General features: G+C 33.5%; 3 protein-coding genes across 6 annotated transcripts in view; 2 read left to right on the top strand and 1 right to left on the bottom strand.

Moving 5' to 3' along the window:
- Window positions 1-16,825, top strand: part of LOC129795306 (KH domain-containing, RNA-binding, signal transduction-associated protein 2-like) — a 19,753-nt gene extending 2,928 nt beyond the window's left edge. The window contains exons 2-7 of one of the 4 annotated variants that reach the window (XM_055836446.1): window positions 12,368-12,492; window positions 12,595-13,112; window positions 14,381-14,550; window positions 14,890-15,046; window positions 15,937-16,005; window positions 16,594-16,825. In XM_055836446.1, coding sequence (XP_055692421.1) covers window positions 12,368-12,492; window positions 12,595-13,112; window positions 14,381-14,550; window positions 14,890-15,046; window positions 15,937-15,952 — 986 coding nt within the window. In that variant the 3' untranslated portion in view covers window positions 15,953-16,005; window positions 16,594-16,825. Of the gene's footprint in view, window positions 1-12,367; window positions 12,493-12,594; window positions 13,113-14,380; window positions 14,551-14,889; window positions 15,047-15,936; window positions 16,006-16,070 lie in introns of all 4 variants that reach the window. The other 3 variants (XM_055836447.1, XM_055836448.1, XM_055836449.1) reach the window with 3 other exon arrangements.
- On the bottom strand, window positions 16,676-17,485 carry LOC129795323 (dynein light chain roadblock-type 2). The gene is made up of 3 exons (XM_055836472.1): window positions 17,387-17,485; window positions 17,246-17,324; window positions 16,676-17,185 (listed from the first exon to the last, which is right to left on the bottom strand). Exons 1-3 carry the CDS (start codon window positions 17,387-17,389, stop codon window positions 16,974-16,976), a joined length of 294 nt encoding a protein of 97 aa, XP_055692447.1. The 5' UTR covers window positions 17,390-17,485; the 3' UTR covers window positions 16,676-16,973.
- On the top strand, window positions 17,411-18,025 carry LOC129795203 (dynein light chain roadblock-type 1). The gene is made up of 2 exons (XM_055836290.1): window positions 17,411-17,419; window positions 17,640-18,025. The coding sequence occupies exons 1-2, from the start codon at window positions 17,411-17,413 to the stop codon at window positions 17,940-17,942; spliced, it is 312 nt and encodes a 103-aa protein (XP_055692265.1). The 3' UTR covers window positions 17,943-18,025.
- Window positions 18,026-18,035: the final 10 nt, after the last annotated feature.

Genomic DNA, 18,035 nt, shown 5'->3' with positions numbered 1-18,035 from the left:
AGAGTACTCCTTTCAACGCACATTAAGTCATTTGGTATGATGCGACGTGAAATAAGATGAAAAATATTCGTTTTTAACCTTTTTTAACACTTTAATCTCCTTTTATTTTTATTACTCCAAGAATTTTTATTTTACCGATTAAAAAATTATTTCTATAATTTGTTATTTTTAAATTAATTACCTACTGTAACAACCTGGTCTGCAGAGTTATTTTTTAACAAAAAAAAACTAGTTTAAATAAAATATTTTAAATTTAATCAGTTTTTTAAAGAGAAAAAGATTTTTAGAGGATGGCAAGGTGGAAAAGTCACAAGATCTTAGGAAAAGTTGTTGGGAAATTTGGTCAAAATTAAATACAAATACATCATACCCCGCTTAATCAAGTATTGGTTAAACTCTTCTCACCAATTAATTTTATAATTGGTTAGTTGGTTGGTTTGTCTGGCGTAAATTGATAAATTAATTAAAAATAATTAAATTAATTAATTTTAATTCGTAAGAAGAGTTTAACTAAGACTTGATTAAGCGGGGTATGACTGTATTTGTATTTAATTTTGACCAAATTTCCCAACAACTTTTCCTAAGATCTTGTGACTTTTCCACCTTGCCATCCTCTAAAAATCTTTTTCTCTTTAAAAAACTGATTAAATTTAAAATATTTTATTTAAACTAGTTTTTTTTTTGTTAAAAAATAACTCTGCAGACCAGGTTGTTACAGTAGGTAATTAATTTAAAAATAACAAATTATAGAAATAATTTTTTAATCGGTAAAATAAAAATTCTTGGAGTAATAAAAATAAAAGGAGATTAAAGTGTTAAAAAAGGTTAAAAACGAATATTTTTCATCTTATTTCACGTCGCATCATACCAAATGACTTAATGTGAAAGAAAGGGATGAAAATTATTAAGGAAAAAACATAAATTGGGAAAAAAATTAATTAATTAATTGGATTCGAACACGCGACCTTTGCAACAAAAAGCCGTCCCGCAAAACCCATGCTGAATCCACGCTTTTCCTATTGCGGCATGAAGGCAGTACAAAAGCTGCGCAACACACGCTTAGGGGTGCTCCACGATGAAAACATGCACACACACACTCACACATTATGCTTGTATTGAAGTGTCATGCTATGGTGTTTTTACACCATTTTTCCCTTAAAATATCATTGGTTGATATTTTTAGAGGAAAAACTTATTAATTAATGTCCCTGGAATAAAGTTATGGCGAGCATTCATCCAATAATTCATATTTTTTGGCATAATTTTTGATCCAAATTCGCAAAGGATCAAAAACTATACCCATCTCATACATCTGTCTCTTTCTCAAAACATTCGTGCGTGCCAAATTGGGCGTCACACTGAGAAAATTTGCAAAGCGGCGCTTTCATGTCGCATTTTCAATGCAAGTCTATTGAAAATTTTGCGTAATTAACGCTATAATTTTTATTTGCAGTTTCATAGCAAAACTAATGATAATTACGGGCGAGATCGAAAAATTGCCAAAAAAATCGAATTTTATTAGGAAAATGGGTATAAAGTAAAACAGGGCGTACTTTGACCCTCCACTTGAAATAGTTAGTGAATTATTTTGTTAAAGAAATTTTTCCAGGAAATTTTAATTTGCAAAGGATATCATTGTAGGGATGATATTCTATCGATTTGCAAAAAATTTGGTTTCAAAAAAATTTTTTTCCTATGAGTTATCAAAGAAATCCTCCGGAGGTGTATCGAGGGGTTTTCAGGGGGATCCTGGGGCTACGGTTTGGGGTCCCTTGGCCAAATTATCACTCAAATCGGTCAATATTGTGTTCCCCTAGGGGACTGCGTTGAAAAAATTAGAAAAGAAGCATTATTGGCTTTAAAAACTCAAATGGACCTATTTGAACTTCGCTTCATTTTGGGCCATTTTTCAGATTTTTGCCCAAAACTTCCCCAGGATCAAAATCCTGTGGATAATTTGAACATATTCTATTGTAAAAGGATGTAGGCTATACTTTTTGGTTGATTTTGGATTAGGTTTCCCAATCATCTGACCAAAATCAAGCAATAATAGGCCGGACCTATCTAAATTTCGTCCACTGTATTACCCCCTATAAAAATTCTCAAAGGTTCTATTGGGGATTTTTTTTTATGTACAAATCGTTCCTTTTTTTGTGGAGTTGGAGGGAGGGTAGATAGAGGTACATTTATGCCATTTTGCCCCAGAAATTCATGGTGTAAATAAATATTGCTTTTATATGGAGAGAGAAAAAATCCACCCGTGGGGAGAAAAAGTGGCCATCATCCATTGATTTTGGCCAACATTCTCATTTACAACCCTTCGGCAATTTTTGGTCGAGCAAAAAAAAATATTATCTCAAAATTTATTTATTTGGGGTGCAGGAGTGTGTGTTCATTTGTTAATGGACCCAAAAAACAGAGAGGCAGAGCACATATAGCAGAAGGTTCGTTGTATTAGACGTAGAAGAGATAGAGAGAGACCCTATGCCGGTGTGTTCAAACCCCAACCCCCACAACTATGGTCAGATCGTAGCCATTTATTATATAAATTTTTCCCAGACTCTCAACCATGTTTTCCTTCCTCCCAGGCATGAACAAGATTTTTTTTTTGCTCTCAAACCAAAACCACCCCAAGTCGCGTTTGGAACAACTCCTATCCCCAAAAGCTCATCTCACTCTCTGCTTCATTTACCGTCCGTCCGTCAGCTTTTGCCCAAACTACATAACTCTTGGCTCTATGCTTTCTTCCTCTCTCTTTCTCACACTCTCTGTGAGGGTATTTTAGGGGATGAAATGAAAGTTAATTTTGCCATTAATGGATATAAAATAAACAAACCATCCCCCTCGAACCACAATCTCTGACTGAGAGAAAAAGGAAAAAGTACATAAAGTTACAGAAAAAAGGAAAGAAAAAAAAAACGTTTGAGAAGAGTGGTTCCACTTGAGGGAATTAAATTAACCAAAGTTTTAATTACATCTAACCATTTGCGAGAGCTTTAGCAAGAAGTATACACTTTGAACAGAATTTTACAAAGTATCACTTTGGTGACAGAAATAAAAGAAATTTAGCAAAAACTTTCGCACACACACACAACTATATAGCGCATCGTGGTAATTTGTTGTGAGAATTTAAATAAATTCTCAAGTTGGGAAAACTTTCTTGGTGAAGGTACTTTCTGCTTTTTCTGAAAAACAAAAAAAAACATTTTATTCTCAACCACCCACTCATCCTTGTCTTACAATAAAGTCCAAATGTTACTTACAGAAATGCCAGTGATGTAATCAGGGAGGGAGGATGTTTAGGTGTCTGATAAACACCCTTAAAAATTCAGGAAATTTAGTTTTTTTAGAGGTTAAAAATCTTTTTTTGGAGGGAGAAAATCCCAAATGAAAAAGCAAGATTTTTTTGATTATTAAAAAAAGAAACTTCAAACGTTATAAAAGAAATGTCAAATGTTTCTAAGAAAACGTCAAAGTGGTAAGAAATGTCAAATGTTGTGCACGATACGTCAAAAGTTAAAAAGGAGATGTCAAACGTTCGATAAAAAAATCAAACTTAATAATCGAACGTTCAATAAGAAAATTCATATAATACGAAATGCCTTCTAATGAGAAACACAATGCATTAGTATAGAAATATCGAATGCAAGAAAAGAAAATTCTTGTGATAAAAAATTAGTCATTAATACACGTCTTATTAATCGTTCTTTTACGTATTAAATTTTAACGTACCTACCTTCTAAATAAAAAAAAACGTTTTTTTTTTCTAAAACATACCCCCCCCCCTGAATTGAATTCTGATTACATCCCAGGCAAACGAAGTTCTTTAGATATAAAAAGCACATCTCTTACTGTCTTCTTCAATGCCGTGGCAATTGAAAACTTTCTCCCATTTCAAGTAAAACTTTATTCACTTCGCAAAGATCTTGGGGATAGATTTTTCTTGAACTAAATAAAATATCACAAATATATCAATACCTGCAGATTGGGAAAAGAAAAACTTTTAAATCCTTTTATCACTGACATGTTGAGATTTCCCTTTTTGCCGTCGTATTGAGAGAATATTGCACATGGATTTTCCATTGGGAAAATACAAATGGTTTGATATAAGCTGACCTCTTATTGAAGCTTTTTTCTGAATTTGAGCTAAATCTCTCAAAGATTCAACAAAAATTATCCAGTAGATGTCTCTTGGGTACTTTAGGCCCTCTAGTGAGGAAAAATTAATCAGAAAACCCTATTTTGCATATTTTTCGGCATTTTTTGAAAGAAATAAAAAGGAGAAATTTTCCCAGTGGCAGATGTTTGTGAAAATAATTTTTAATAATAAATGAATATCTCAATATTGTTGCAAAAATTCAAACAGAAATATTAATGTTTGTTGTATATTCTTAAACAATTCCATATGACTCGCTCTTCTTATACAGCACTACACCACACTTTTAGTAGTATACAAAGAATACCTTTTGGATGAAAAATTAAATTTTCAGACAATACATCCACTCGTATTTCATACAGATGCGGCGACATGAATATACCCTCCTCTTGTAACATCTCATGAAAGCTTCTCTACATATTATGTTGTGTATAGAGCATGGCAATGTTGTGAAACTCATTCTGGTTACATACGAATTGTACATTTTCCCAACCATAATTTGATAAGTATACAACAAAAAAAGAAGAAGAAAAAAAAGTCATTCTACCTAAATTTATATCAAGAAACATCCAACAAAATGTTATTTCATTTGCTTGCTATATATGCTGATATGCTACCATGAATCCTTTACAATTTGCTCTACCTTCATCCTCCCTCAGAGATAGACAGAGGGGAAAAAATAAATCTACACAGAGGGAACGTTGAAATCCAAAGCATTCAAGAAGTTGAAAATAATAAAAGTTCATTGAAGGAAATAAACCTGTTTCCAACAATTATTTTCAAAGAAACTTGCAAAGAGCAGCAAAAACACTTTATAAAATTTTATTTTAGGAAATTTTCTTTTCTTCCCTTTTTCTTCTGTTCTTTCTCTCTCACTCTCCACACCCACATAAACCACTTTCAAAGGAAACTTCATTTATTTTGGACAACTTGTATTGTAAATGTTAGTTATTGTATTGCAACTGGGTGGCTGGATGGGTGGTACGGAGAAGAATAGAATTGTAGGAGGTACTTGTTGCACATATTGGGGTTAATTGATTTCATTTGAAAATGGAGTAATTGGGTTATTTCTATACAATGAGAATTCTAAAGAACCGTCAAGAATGAGAGTTTGGAACTTAAATTAATATGTTATACAGAATACAATTTTGAAAGTTCTAAATGTATTAGGAAGTAGGATATTGTGAGAAATTTGATGATTTTCAATATGGCGGATTAACTGGTGTCGAGAATTTGAGGTTATGTCGCTCAAGATTAATTGTACTAACAATTGCCGCCATTTTTTTTAATTTGAGAGTATTTTAGCATGTTATGAAACAAAAATGCTCTGGAGGAAAATTACAGTAGTTACAAATTTTAAAAATGGCAGCAATTGTTAAACTTGACGCTTTCTTTAAAAATATTTTTTTTTATAAATTTTCTTCGTACTAGTAAATTAAGCAAATTTAACGTAAATTAAGTTAATTATGAAGTAATAAAAAAATAATACACGAAAATGGCGTATTCTTTACTCCAACTGAATTACTTTCTCTACATTCACTTAAAGTAATCAGGACATTTGTTTAAAAAATACAATTCAAAAAAATTAATAAAATTAAAAATTAACGTGTAAAAAAAACACTACTAAATTAAAATACACTACATTGCCAGCCGGGTTATCGTAGAAAAGACTTTATATATTCTTCTTTTGCAAACGCATAAGTGAAATTCTTGTGCAAGAAGTGTGTTTAAAATCTTCAGCTCAATGCAAAAATTCTAACAAGTTGGATTGCGTTGCACCAATTTTTTATTGGGTTTTTTTTACAATCTGGCGGTAAAAGACCCAACCCGGGTTAAGTATTTCAGGAGTTTCTTACTCCCATTCGCACATATAAATGAAAGTGTGCAAAATTTATTTTAGAAATTTGGTTACTCAACCAAAAGAAATGTTTGAAAATCAATCAGGAATTCTTAGATAATATAATTTCTTAAATAATTTTAAGAACTTATAAGTTCAAAAATGTATCCGTGACGTTTTAAAATGTATCCGTGACCTTTTAAAATGTATCCGTGACGCTAAAAAATGTATCCGTGACGTTTAAAAATGTATCCGTGACGTTTTAAAATGTATCCGTGACGCTAAAAAATGTATCCGTGACGTTTAAAAATGTATCCGTGACGATCTAAAACGTATCCGTGACGCTAAAAAATGTATCCGTGACGCTAAAAAATTGTATTCGTGACGCCAAAAAATTTATCCGTGGCGGTTAAAACTTTATCCATGACGATCAAATTTGTATTTTGTTAGTTTTAGAGTGAAGAAAATGAATGAATTTTGAGATCTTTTTGGCGAATAATCTAATAATCCGAAGATCCGAAGATTTTTATTCAGATTAACACCCCTTGATTTTCCATAAACAATCAACGGTCGATTTATTCATTATCTAAAAGATGTGATCACGTCAGAGGTTGCGCTGTGAGTGTCGTTAAATGGTGTATGCGCGACGTTTAGGGTTATATGTGATAAATTCGCGACAATTTTTTTTTAACTCCCACCCCTCCCTAAGGTAATTCGCGACAATATAAAAATGAAAACCTAAAAATCGTTAGTTTGTAGAAATACTCAAAAATTATTCTTTTTGTGACGTAAAAAAAAGCTACATATTAATTTCAAAAAAGATTACACAGCTGGACAATTTCTTTTTTTTCTCGTTATTAGGACATTGAAAAATTATCCCTCGAAGGGACAAATTGAATCCTTAGGAAAAAAGCCTCTAAATGGAAATTTAGAAAGAAATATTTTATTAAATAGAGGCAATTCTTTTTTTCTCCATCACAAAAAGTCTTTTATTAATAAGAAAAAAAATTCGCAATTTCCTTTCACTGCATGTTCTTCCTGTTTTTATATTTTTATTCATCCTCCCCTTAAACACAATGTCTCCTTTGCCCAGCAATATTGTAAAGAGAAAAAGGACGACAAAAAGGCAAAATGCTGGTAAAGTATTCCCAGTATGGTCCCTGTGACAAGCATGTAACGATATCCCGGAAGAGTTGGTTTTCATGAGTGAGAGAGCGCACAGGGCAAAGGAAGAAGGGGTGGAAAGAGATATTGAATTTTTTTCTAAATATTTTATTATATCTACGCAAATTGAGAGAAATACTCACATTTAGGGCATTTGAGAAAGGAATTGTGCGTCTGTTTGGAATCATGTCACGAAGGACACAAGCCCCGTATTGTCCTCTTCATTCACTCTGTTTTGTGTGTGGTGTGTACAGTACACCATCTCATTGTACCATCATTTATATATAATTCTGAATGTATATAGTACATGTTGGTATAGCTAAAAGAGACCCACTGCATATGTAACATATCGAATGTTTGTAACTTTTGAACTTATTTCGTCGAAAAACTTTCCCATCTTTATTTTTTTTTTCGGGGTACAAATGGCGCGGGGTTTGGGGTCAAAAAAGGAAAAGAGCAATACAAGTTGAAGGGGCGAAGGGGTGGGGGGAGGCAAAAGTTACTTTCTCCGGGAAAATGGTTTGTCCTCGTAATTATGTTTATCGGTCGGAAAAGATATCTCATTAAATGAATGGGAATTTCCACCATCACCCCCGCAAAAAAGGGCACCCAACATACATATGAGAGTTGATATCTTTCATCACGTTTCTGTTTTCTTTCCCTTTAAACTATTATTATTTCTTTGGGAGGGCAGTTTATCACTGCGTGAGGGCAAAAGTATTTTATTTGGATGAAAATCCAATCTATTCTCATCGCAATTTCACATTCGTATTCGTTCGAGTTTTTCCACTCATTCTTCTTCTTACTTTTTGGGTGGTTAAGGGGTGAGATATTGCGGTTTTCATTAGAAGAAAGTTTGATTGGTTAAAGTTTTTGATTTGATAGTTTAATTGACTTTGAGAGTAGTTAAATTGACGATAATAAATTTGACAGCTCTTGATTTGACGGTTATTACTTTGACAGTTCTTGATTTGACAGTTGCTTCTTTAACAGCTTTTGAATTGACTGTTACTGCTATGAAAGCTCCCAAATTGACAACATTTGCATCGACAGAAATTGATTAAAAAAAAATTATTTCGAAATGAAAATGAATAACCTCCTTTCCATATACTTGATAGACTTGAAGTCATTTCATATGGAAAGACCACCCGCAATATAGCTAGTTCGAATGGGAAGACAGATTATTCCCAAAAGCAAAGGAATTGATGGCGGAATGTATGAAGGATGATCCTCTATCGCAGAACAATTTTAACCCATTCCATCTTGTAGAGGATCAAAAAGCATTGAAGAATCGCGAGAGAAACTCCCCAAAATCCACTGGGATCACATCGAAAAGCGCAAATAAAAATTGCAAAAAAATTCAAATATTGCGACGCCATTCGACGTTTTTTTCCCTATAAAAAATGTTTCAAAAGTTTTCTGTAGACTTGTCGCTCATTTTCTGTAGAGTTTTTTTCTAGTCAAAATAAATGTTTATTTTTTCGTTTCTGGAGTGATTTCTACATCTAAATCAGGTGATGTACAGCGAAATGAAGTTGAGGGAGGTTGATAGAACCAGCCCTTTGCAAATCAAAACAAATATTTTTACATTTTTTTGGGCCTTTTTGGCAGTGAGAATTTAAGCAAATCTTACCGAGTTGAATCCCATCCAGCGCAATATACCTGATTCAGATGTAGAAATCAGTTTAGTAGTCAGTATCCGGAAACATTCGACGGAGTCATCAAGCAAATCATGACCAGCACGGAAGACATTTCTGAGAGTCGCAGAACTAACTGCCCTCAAAGCTATTCTGGGATTCCTCCGGAAAGTCTCCTTCCGCGGATTGTAACACTGAGGAAGTCCACAAAATCTTCATCACCGTCTTCCCATACATCTTTCCCAAGAGCAATGACTTCCTGGAGCTGACAAAAGTGATTCTCAACTCTCATTTTGCCTCTCAGAGTTCTTTTCTGCAGAATGCCCACGAGGTTTTGCTGTAGAAATTGGGACTTCCGGAAGCGAAAGATTTGCTCCGGCACATTGAAATTGAATCAATGGGTAGTGAACAGAAATTCCATGTCCTCCTCCTTGTTGCATCCACTCTCGAGGAGGCTGCAATGTCAAGACATCCGGAAGTCTCATGAAATTATTCACAGCAATAAACTCGCAATTAGTTTGTTTTCTCAGTGCTTTGAGAGTATCATTAGATGCACAGACTTCCAAGGAGCAGAAGATTTCACAGATTCAGATGTAGAAATCACTCCAGAAACGAAAAAATAAACATTTATTTTGACTAGAAAAAAACTCTACAGAAAATGAGCGACAAGTCTACAGAAAACTTTTGAAACATTTTTTATAGGGAAAAAAACGTCGAATGGCGTCGCAATATTTGAATTTTTTGGCAATTTTTATTTGCACTTTTCGATGTGATCCCAGTGGATTTTGGGGAGTTTCTCTCGCGATTCTTCAATGTTTTTTGATCCTCTACAAGATGGAATGGGTTAAAATTGTTCTGCGATAGAGGATCATCCTTCATACATTCCGCCATCAATTCCTTTATTCGTGCTTCACTGAGATTCCACGTGTGAGAACCAAATATTTTTCTTCAAGGTGCGTTTTCATTGAGGGATTCAGAATGAGGGTTGAGGTGAGAGTAGAGCATGAGACGTGCGAAAATATTTCCACGGTTGAGACACCATACCGCAATACAAACCCCCATATAGATGTAGTGTTGAGGTTCATTCAATATTTTCCCATTTGCCACCTATTTTAATACATTCCTCGCACTCCCCCGCACCAAAACACACACACATAGAGAGAAGGAAGGAAAGCCCGAAATGTTGAAAGCTATTGGGAACAGAATAGAATATGGTTTATATTATAAATGTTGACACGAGCTTGATTACATTTTGAACTGAAATCGATAGGAGAGGGAGCAACAAAGGCATCCATCCGGAGAAATTGGGGCTTTTTTTCGTGAATGCGGGGGTGGTGGCCCGTAAGCGAAAGTGTTGGGAAAAGTGGCGGGAAAAAAATTCAAGCAAAATAAGAAAATATGGGAGAAAAATAAATAAAGAAAAATCAATCTCCTGTTTTACTTTCAAAAAAAAAAAAAATAAAAATAAAAAACAGAGCAACAACACAAAATAGAATGGAAAGGCTTTATGGGGGCGAGATGGTTGAAAAAAAAAATAAAAGAAAACTGAAAGAAGATGGAAAGTTTTTCCGGGCAATGTAAATTGTATTTAAATTTTGTTTCTTGGGACAGAAAATCACAAGAAAGAAACCACTTGGTTGAGGAAAAGTGAAGGATGAAGAGATGAGGAGTAAATCATGGGAATTTACTTTTGATCGGATAAAGGGGAATCAAAAAAAGAAGAGACGCATTGAAGAATATTTCGCACATCCCCACTGAAAATTGACTTTTCCTCCCTTTCTTAAGGGAATGAGGGAGGTTGTGTTATGATTTTTCATACTGATATAACTCTATTGAGTTAAAAACTTTACTGTGTAGACATTCTGTTTGCCACCAAATTGAATAAAATACAAACACCAAACACGAAGAAGAATTTCTTTCCACAAAAAAAAATGAAGAGGAAAGTCAAAGAAAAACTTTTCATAAATACGTTATAATTTAAAGTTTTTTCCGTCATTTTAAGTGGAGAAAGTTTATTGACTTTTAAAGGGATTTTATGGGTCATTAAGTTATGATTGAGAGCTTAATGTGGTGTGCGATTACTTTGTGAATTTTTATCAGAACTTTGAAGTTTTGATACATTAATAAAAATATTTGTTACGATTATTTATTAATTATTTTAACTACAATTTAACACTTCAAACTTCTGTTCATTTTGATCGTTACAAGTTCACGAGCTTCAAAGTTAATCATTTTGTGTATAATGGCGCTGCCATCGGAAAAGAGAAGACGCTAAAATGCTGAGACGCCATTTTAAGAAATAAAATGGCGTCAGTTCTTTTAAATAATAAAAACTTCCTCAATATTCTAAGACATGAAAATCCCGCATAAACTTTTCCATATACTTTTAGCAAAGAGAGAAAGAGCAATGGATTCATTGAAAATACAAGAAACCGCATATTATACACTGTGACTTGTGTGCGAAACATTTTGAGTGAAGAATTTTGCTAAAGTTATTCCGAATGTCTCTCTTCGTGAGGCTGACCACAAGCGGGTATATGTATAGTATATCTGTTCAAAATGAAAATGGAGGATGAAGAACTTTTGTGTGGGAGTGGGTGGTCTGTGGTGTAACTTGTGTGAAAAAGCGTGTGTATGCCAATTAACGAGAATGCTCTCTTCTTCATTTCATTTAACTTGTACATATGTAAGGAAGTGAGCGACAAAACTTTGTCGTTTCTCAACCCGCACCACTTACTCCTCAAGCTTTGGGTGAGGAAGAGAGATGGGGAACTTTCACTCAAATTTTCCTCGTGAGAAAATAGTGGTTAAAATTTTATATGTAACGTACAATACCACTGAATTGTGAGAGTTGGAAAATAAATCTTTCACTGTGTGCTCCTGTCGCACTAAATTTTACAAGATGGACACCTTCCACAAACATGTGGCAGATAATTTAATTTAGAAAGAAGGAATGCTTTTTATATTGATGAAACCAATCTTGTTTCTTTCTCTTCTATTTGTTGTTTTTGCTCATTTTGTGAGAAATTGTCTTTATTTCTTCTTATTTAAGAGTTTTCTTTTTTCATATTTTAATCAAAATGGCGTCTAAGCAATTAAGCGTCCCCTCATTTGTTTGCAGCGCCAACGGAAAATAATCAAAAATAAAATTTAAACTTAAAGTCTCAATAACGTATATTTTGTCTCCAACATATAAAATGTTCAACAAATTGATTTATTTATCAAAGATTTTTTTGTTTGTTATTTATTTGCCCCCATTTTACCTCACAGTAAGACCATTTGGCAAGGAAATTTGTTGCCATGAAGGAATTACCTTTCTATCGTGGTTTTTCTCTTTTATACGTTTTTTTTTTCTTTGCTGTTGTTGCCTCCAATGGTCTACGGAATCACATAAATTGCTCACTCTTGGTCACCTCCTTGTACCTCGATATTTTATTTATGTGCTTGACAATGCATTTATTTGCTTTTGTTATGCGACCACACTGGAGTCCAAATAGATTTTTGTCCGATGGTGGTGGAGATTTTTCTCAAAGGACATGCCGTCCCACTTTAACCCCCATTTTCCTCCAATAGAGGTGCAGAAGGTGCAGCAAAGTGGGAAAATACCACCCCGTGAGAATCGCTATGTGGACATCTATCGAGAGAAGCAGATTCGTGTGAATGTTAAGGTTCTCGTACCCGTAAAGGAGCACCCAAAGGTGAGATTTCAAGGGGTTGAGGGGATGCTCAATAATGCATTTTGTTGCCCACAAATGTGAGCTAATTCGGCTAAATCTGTGTATTGTGTTGGATTGATGCAGTTCAATTTCGTGGGAAAACTCCTTGGGCCCAAGGGGAACTCCATGAAGCGTCTACAGGAGGACACAATGTGCAAGATGGCTGTCCTTGGACGTGGCTCGATGAAGGATAGAAAACGCGAAGAGGAACTTCGGGCATCACTTGAACCGAAGTATGCCCATCTCAATGATGATCTTCACGTTGAAATTTCCGCTCTAGCACCACCGGCTGAGGCGCATGCGAGGATTGCTTATGCCCTAGCTGAGGTGAGGAAGTACCTCATACCAGATAGCAATGATAACATCCGACGCGAACAAATACGGGAGCTAATGTCCGATGGGAATCCCGTTCATGAGGTTGAAGTGGCTGAACCAAGGGTGATTCCACCGCCACGTCCTCCTCCGGTTCCCACCTACTATCGTGCTGCCCCAGCTCCAGCACCACCACCACGTACCCCATCCACGAGGACAGTGATGCCGGCAAAGCAGAAAATTATGTCCATCTTGGATAGGGCTCGTAGTGCCATGGAAGAGAGCTATGGGTAAGTGAATCATTTTTTTTTTAAGATTGATTCGAATTTTATCTTAGGCTTGCCTGGAGCCTTTGACTTGCATCTTCTTCTAAGTGTTGTTAACTGTCAAAAATTTTGAATTTTTTGGCGAATTATTCAAATATTAACGAATACTACGAATTTAGGCAAATTATCCGAATATTGCCGAATAATTCGAATAAGTATTGACTGATTCTCCTAATCTTGATAAAATAATCCGAATATGAGCGATTATTGTGAATAATCTAAGTTTTGGCAAATAAAATCCGAAAATTGACGAAAATATTCATCTCGACGAAAATTCCGAATCTTGTCAAATATTCCGAATTTAGGCGAATCATACGAATCTTAACGAATAACTTGAATTTAAGCGAAAACCCGAATCTTAACATATGATCCGAATTTAGGAGAAAAATCGGAATCTTAACGAATAATCCGAATTTAGGCAAATATTCCGGATACAGACGAATAATCCGAATATGTATTGGCTGTTTAATCCGAATCTTGGTAAATAATCCGAATATGAAAATAATGGGCCTAATTCAGCGACCAAGAAACCCTTAAAATCTTTGAATTTTGTACTGAAATTTCAAGATTTTAAGCGAATTTCAAGGGTTTCTAGGTCGCTGAATAAGGCCCAATATTGGCGAAAAATTTAAATCTCGACGAAAACTCCGAATCCTGGCGCATAATCCGAATATTGGCGAATATTCCGAAATTAAGCGAATAAACCTATTTTATTTATTTATTTATTTTGATAAAGGTAGTGCCATCATCCCTGATGATTTTCCTTAATCTAATTTTAGGTGATTCATTCAAAGATTTCTGAAAATTCTAACATTTGCGTATTATCCGAATCTCAGAAAATAATCCTAATCTTGTTTAATCATTCGAATATTAGCGAATAATCTAACTTTAGCCGAATAATCCTAGTATTGGTGAATATTTCGGAAATCGACAAAAATCCGAATCGTGGCAAATAGTCCGAATCTTGCCGAATATCCCAAAGTATCCATTATTCTGAGAATTTTCATTTTCTGACTTTATTTAATTTCTCAATTATTCCCCTTGGGCGTCTATTAGTTGTTTGAACGGTGCCGTCCCCTTTACTCCCGATATATTTGAATTTTAACGACGTTAAGAGTTCATAAACAGAATTTCTCGCTGAGCAGCCTCAAAGCTCAGAAAATGATCTCTTTTGTTCTTCTTCGGTTAAAAAAAATTTAAGAGAAATCTTAATTAATTGTTTAAACCTTTAGTCCTCCTCCTACGAGTACAAGACCATATGAGGAGACTGTCTTTGAGGAACCCTATGAAGGCTACACCTACACCCATCATACATCTACAATCCCATCACGGCCACGCTATGAAATTCCTGAATACGAAGCTCCTGACTACAGGCGTCAGTACTACCGAGCATCACCGACTTGTAAGTATTGAAACTCTTCCCATTTCTCTAGCGCCCCCTAATCAAAGAATACGCCTCAAAGAAAAATCCTAAAAGACAAAATTCTTCTTTAAAAAAATCTAATATCTCGTGTTAATTAGACATTCCAAAAAGGATCTCCAGAGATCTAAATAAATAAAGGGATTTTTAAATCTTAAAAAAAAACAATGAAAACAAATCAAAAAACTTTTAAAAAATAAAAAAATATATTTAAATTTTCACAAATTCCGTGGGAAAGTTAACTAAATTAATTTATTAAAAGAAAAATTGCAAAAATAAAAGAAACTTAACATGGAATTGAACGAATTGCCCGTAATGCAGTGAAAACAAGCACATCAGCACCACGAGCATCCTGGAAGAGTAGCAGTGGATACGGTTCGTCGCGTGGGCACGAAGAAACCTCTTCGAAGCACCATCATTCTCACACAAGTCGTGAGAGATACCGCAGCTCCCCATATCAAACATCAAGACCATCTAAGTAAATGCCTTAAATACATTTTAAATCATAAATCATTTTTTCTATATTTTTTTTTAAAGTAAAAGTAAAAAAAAACGAAGCGATAGAAAAACAAAAATTAAAGAAAACAACGAAGGAAGAAATAAAAATCATAAGAAAGTTAAGAAAATAAATAAATATTTTTCAAGTTGAATTTCCAGAAAATAAAATATTTTGCATTTTTATTATAAAAAATACATAATTTCCCGTCTTGGGAGCTCTTTTCTAAATATATTTTTTAAACTTTGCAGAAATAAACTTATTAAATCTATTCAGAAAGAAATTTAATCAATTAAATTAAGTAAAATTATTTCGAAATAAAATTCTTTAAAAATCAATTTAAAAAAATTCTTTAGAAAATTCATCGAAATGAAAGTCATCAGAAGTTCATAAATGGCTTCAATTTTTAAATTAAATTCGATTCATTTTTAATAAAATAAAGTGAAACATTTAAAAATTTAAAACATATTAATAAAAAATTATTTAGCTGTGTTGAAAGGTCGCAACTTTGAACAAGAAAAAACTCTTGAAAAAAAACTCAATCAACATTCTCAATTTATTTTATCTAAACTAAATAAATCAAATTACTGTTTGCCTTTAATTTTGATAAAGAAATAAAATTATATTTTTACAAATAATAAAAAAACAATGAAGCCATAAAAAATTCTAAAAAAATCAGATCGAAAAGAAAATAAAGCTTTCTTACAGAAATTTAAAAAAAAAACATACAACAAACATTAAAAAAAAACTTTCAGGTAAATAAATCATTAGAAACACAGATAATTGAAAATTTTAATATTTATGTGAATGAAAATTACAAAAATACATTAAAAAATTATTTTTCTAAAATAAGAATATTTATTCCAATTCAGGAAGCAAAGGACTTAAGTAGATGGAACAGCTTGAATTACTTAAGAATTAAAAAAAAAAGTGAAAGAAAGGTAAGAAATTTCTTTTATTTCTAGGTATTATTTATTTATTTCTTATGAAATCTTTGGTTTTTTAGAGAGGAGCTTATTCATTTTGAGACAGCGTTATCTAATTGATTTTAATGATCCTCAATAAAGAGAAAACTTGAAACTGCGTGGAGGGGAACGGTTTACGATCTTTAGAAGTTTCTCAAACAATTTTACATACGACATTTCGAAGATTTTATTCCCCCTTAATTAGGTATACAGAATGTGTTATAAAAAATTAATCTGATTAATCTAAATAAGTGAAGCAAGATTGTATCACATTTTGGATGTTTGATGAAGAGGAAATAACACCTTCAAAGAGTCTTGTCCTATGTAAAATTGCTTGAGAAATAGATAAAGCGATCGTAAACCGAAAACATTCTGCTAAAAAAAATTCCCAACAGAAGTCTAAAACAACGCACATGAAACGCACATGAAACATAAACGCAAACACTCCGAGTAAAACAATCCTAACTCGACATTTTTTTTATTTATTTTATTTATTCTACAAAAAATACTTTTTTAACACCTTTTACAATTTAAAAATATTAATGATAAATCATTTTATTTCAGCATTCTCGCCACATTGACGCATTTCACGCAGAAAATGAAAGAAAATGTTGAGAAATCTGCAAAGGAGAACGTCTTCTGAGGATTAGGATGAGACATTTTTTTTATTTTTCGCTCTTCAATTTACATTTAAAAAAAAATATAAATATTGCATGTCCTCCCAGAGATTTTTTTAATAACATAAAATCTCAAAATTTGTGTGTGAAAATAAATAAATAAAACGTAGTAAGTTAAATTTTTCTTTAAATTCTTTCCTTGAAATCTCAGTAAACCTGAAGGAAGTAAAAATCTTCGCCTAAAAGACTGCTAATCTTCCGGAAATAATGGTGAGTGTTTAATTATTTTTAATTTATAATTTAGAGAATAGGTAGAGAATGTATTGTTCAATCAGTTGGATTCTGAATGACGAGAAGAATAAAATCCTTGTCGGGGGCAACCATAATTTCGTGCTTCTTTGACCGCACCCGGAGGAAGGTGAGGTCATTCGAGGGATCCAGATCACGTACAACACTCCGTGCCTTGTCAGCCAGTTGACTCATCAGCCCCGCGTACTGAACCGTTGTCGTGTTGTCCAGTGTACTCTTTACGGGGATCCCTACAAGGAGATACCAAAAATAAAAAATTCTAACTTCCGGAAAAGACTCCCTAAACTCACCTTCGTTGTTCACAACAATTGTCCCGACAACACCTTTATGCGATTGAATTCGCTTCAGAGTCTCCTCAACTTCTTGAGACTACAAAGAAGAAAAGACATTATATTTCTCGAAGAAAAGCAAAAGAAAATTCATTAAATTACCATTTTGTTGGAATCCTATTAGAGATGAAAACAGCCTGCGAAAAATTTTCTCTTATGTGTACAAAAATATTGATGTCACAAGCACAATTGAGGTTATGTTTGCGGAAAAGTGGGGAAATCAAAACTATAAAGATTCATTCAAAAAGTAACGACTCTTTGTATGCTTAGATTGGAAGATTTTTTTCTAAATTATTATTTCCTTATTAACTGATTCTTCTTTAATTTATTTTCAACATAATTTGTGAATTTTCAGGATCTTGAGGACATTGTAAAGAGAAATTCGCACGTTTCTAAGCGAATTGCGGATGAAAAATTGGATGGCTACATCGTAGTGAATTCAATTGGCCAAATTCTTCTCGCGTCTGCCTTTGACGAAGAAACCGCACGATTAATTTCAAAGCTCTTTAAAAATTTTGCCGAATTAACAAGAAGTTGCATTCGTGATTTAGATCCAGATGATGAGCTCATTTCATTGCGTTTGCGCGAGGAAATGTACGAATATATGCTAATTTATGCGGAAGAATATTTAATTATTGGTCGAAAGGACATTGAGTGAGAGCACCACGAAGGAAACTAAATAATACAAATGATATACAAAAATTATTTATTCCTCGTTCATTGAAGCAAATCGAAATGAGATTACTGCGGC

This window comes from Lutzomyia longipalpis, chromosome 4 (genome assembly GCF_024334085.1).
Source record: "Lutzomyia longipalpis isolate SR_M1_2022 chromosome 4, ASM2433408v1".
Classification (NCBI taxonomy): Eukaryota; Metazoa; Arthropoda; class Insecta; order Diptera; family Psychodidae; genus Lutzomyia; species Lutzomyia longipalpis.
This window is presented reverse-complemented; position numbering and strand designations above follow the sequence as displayed.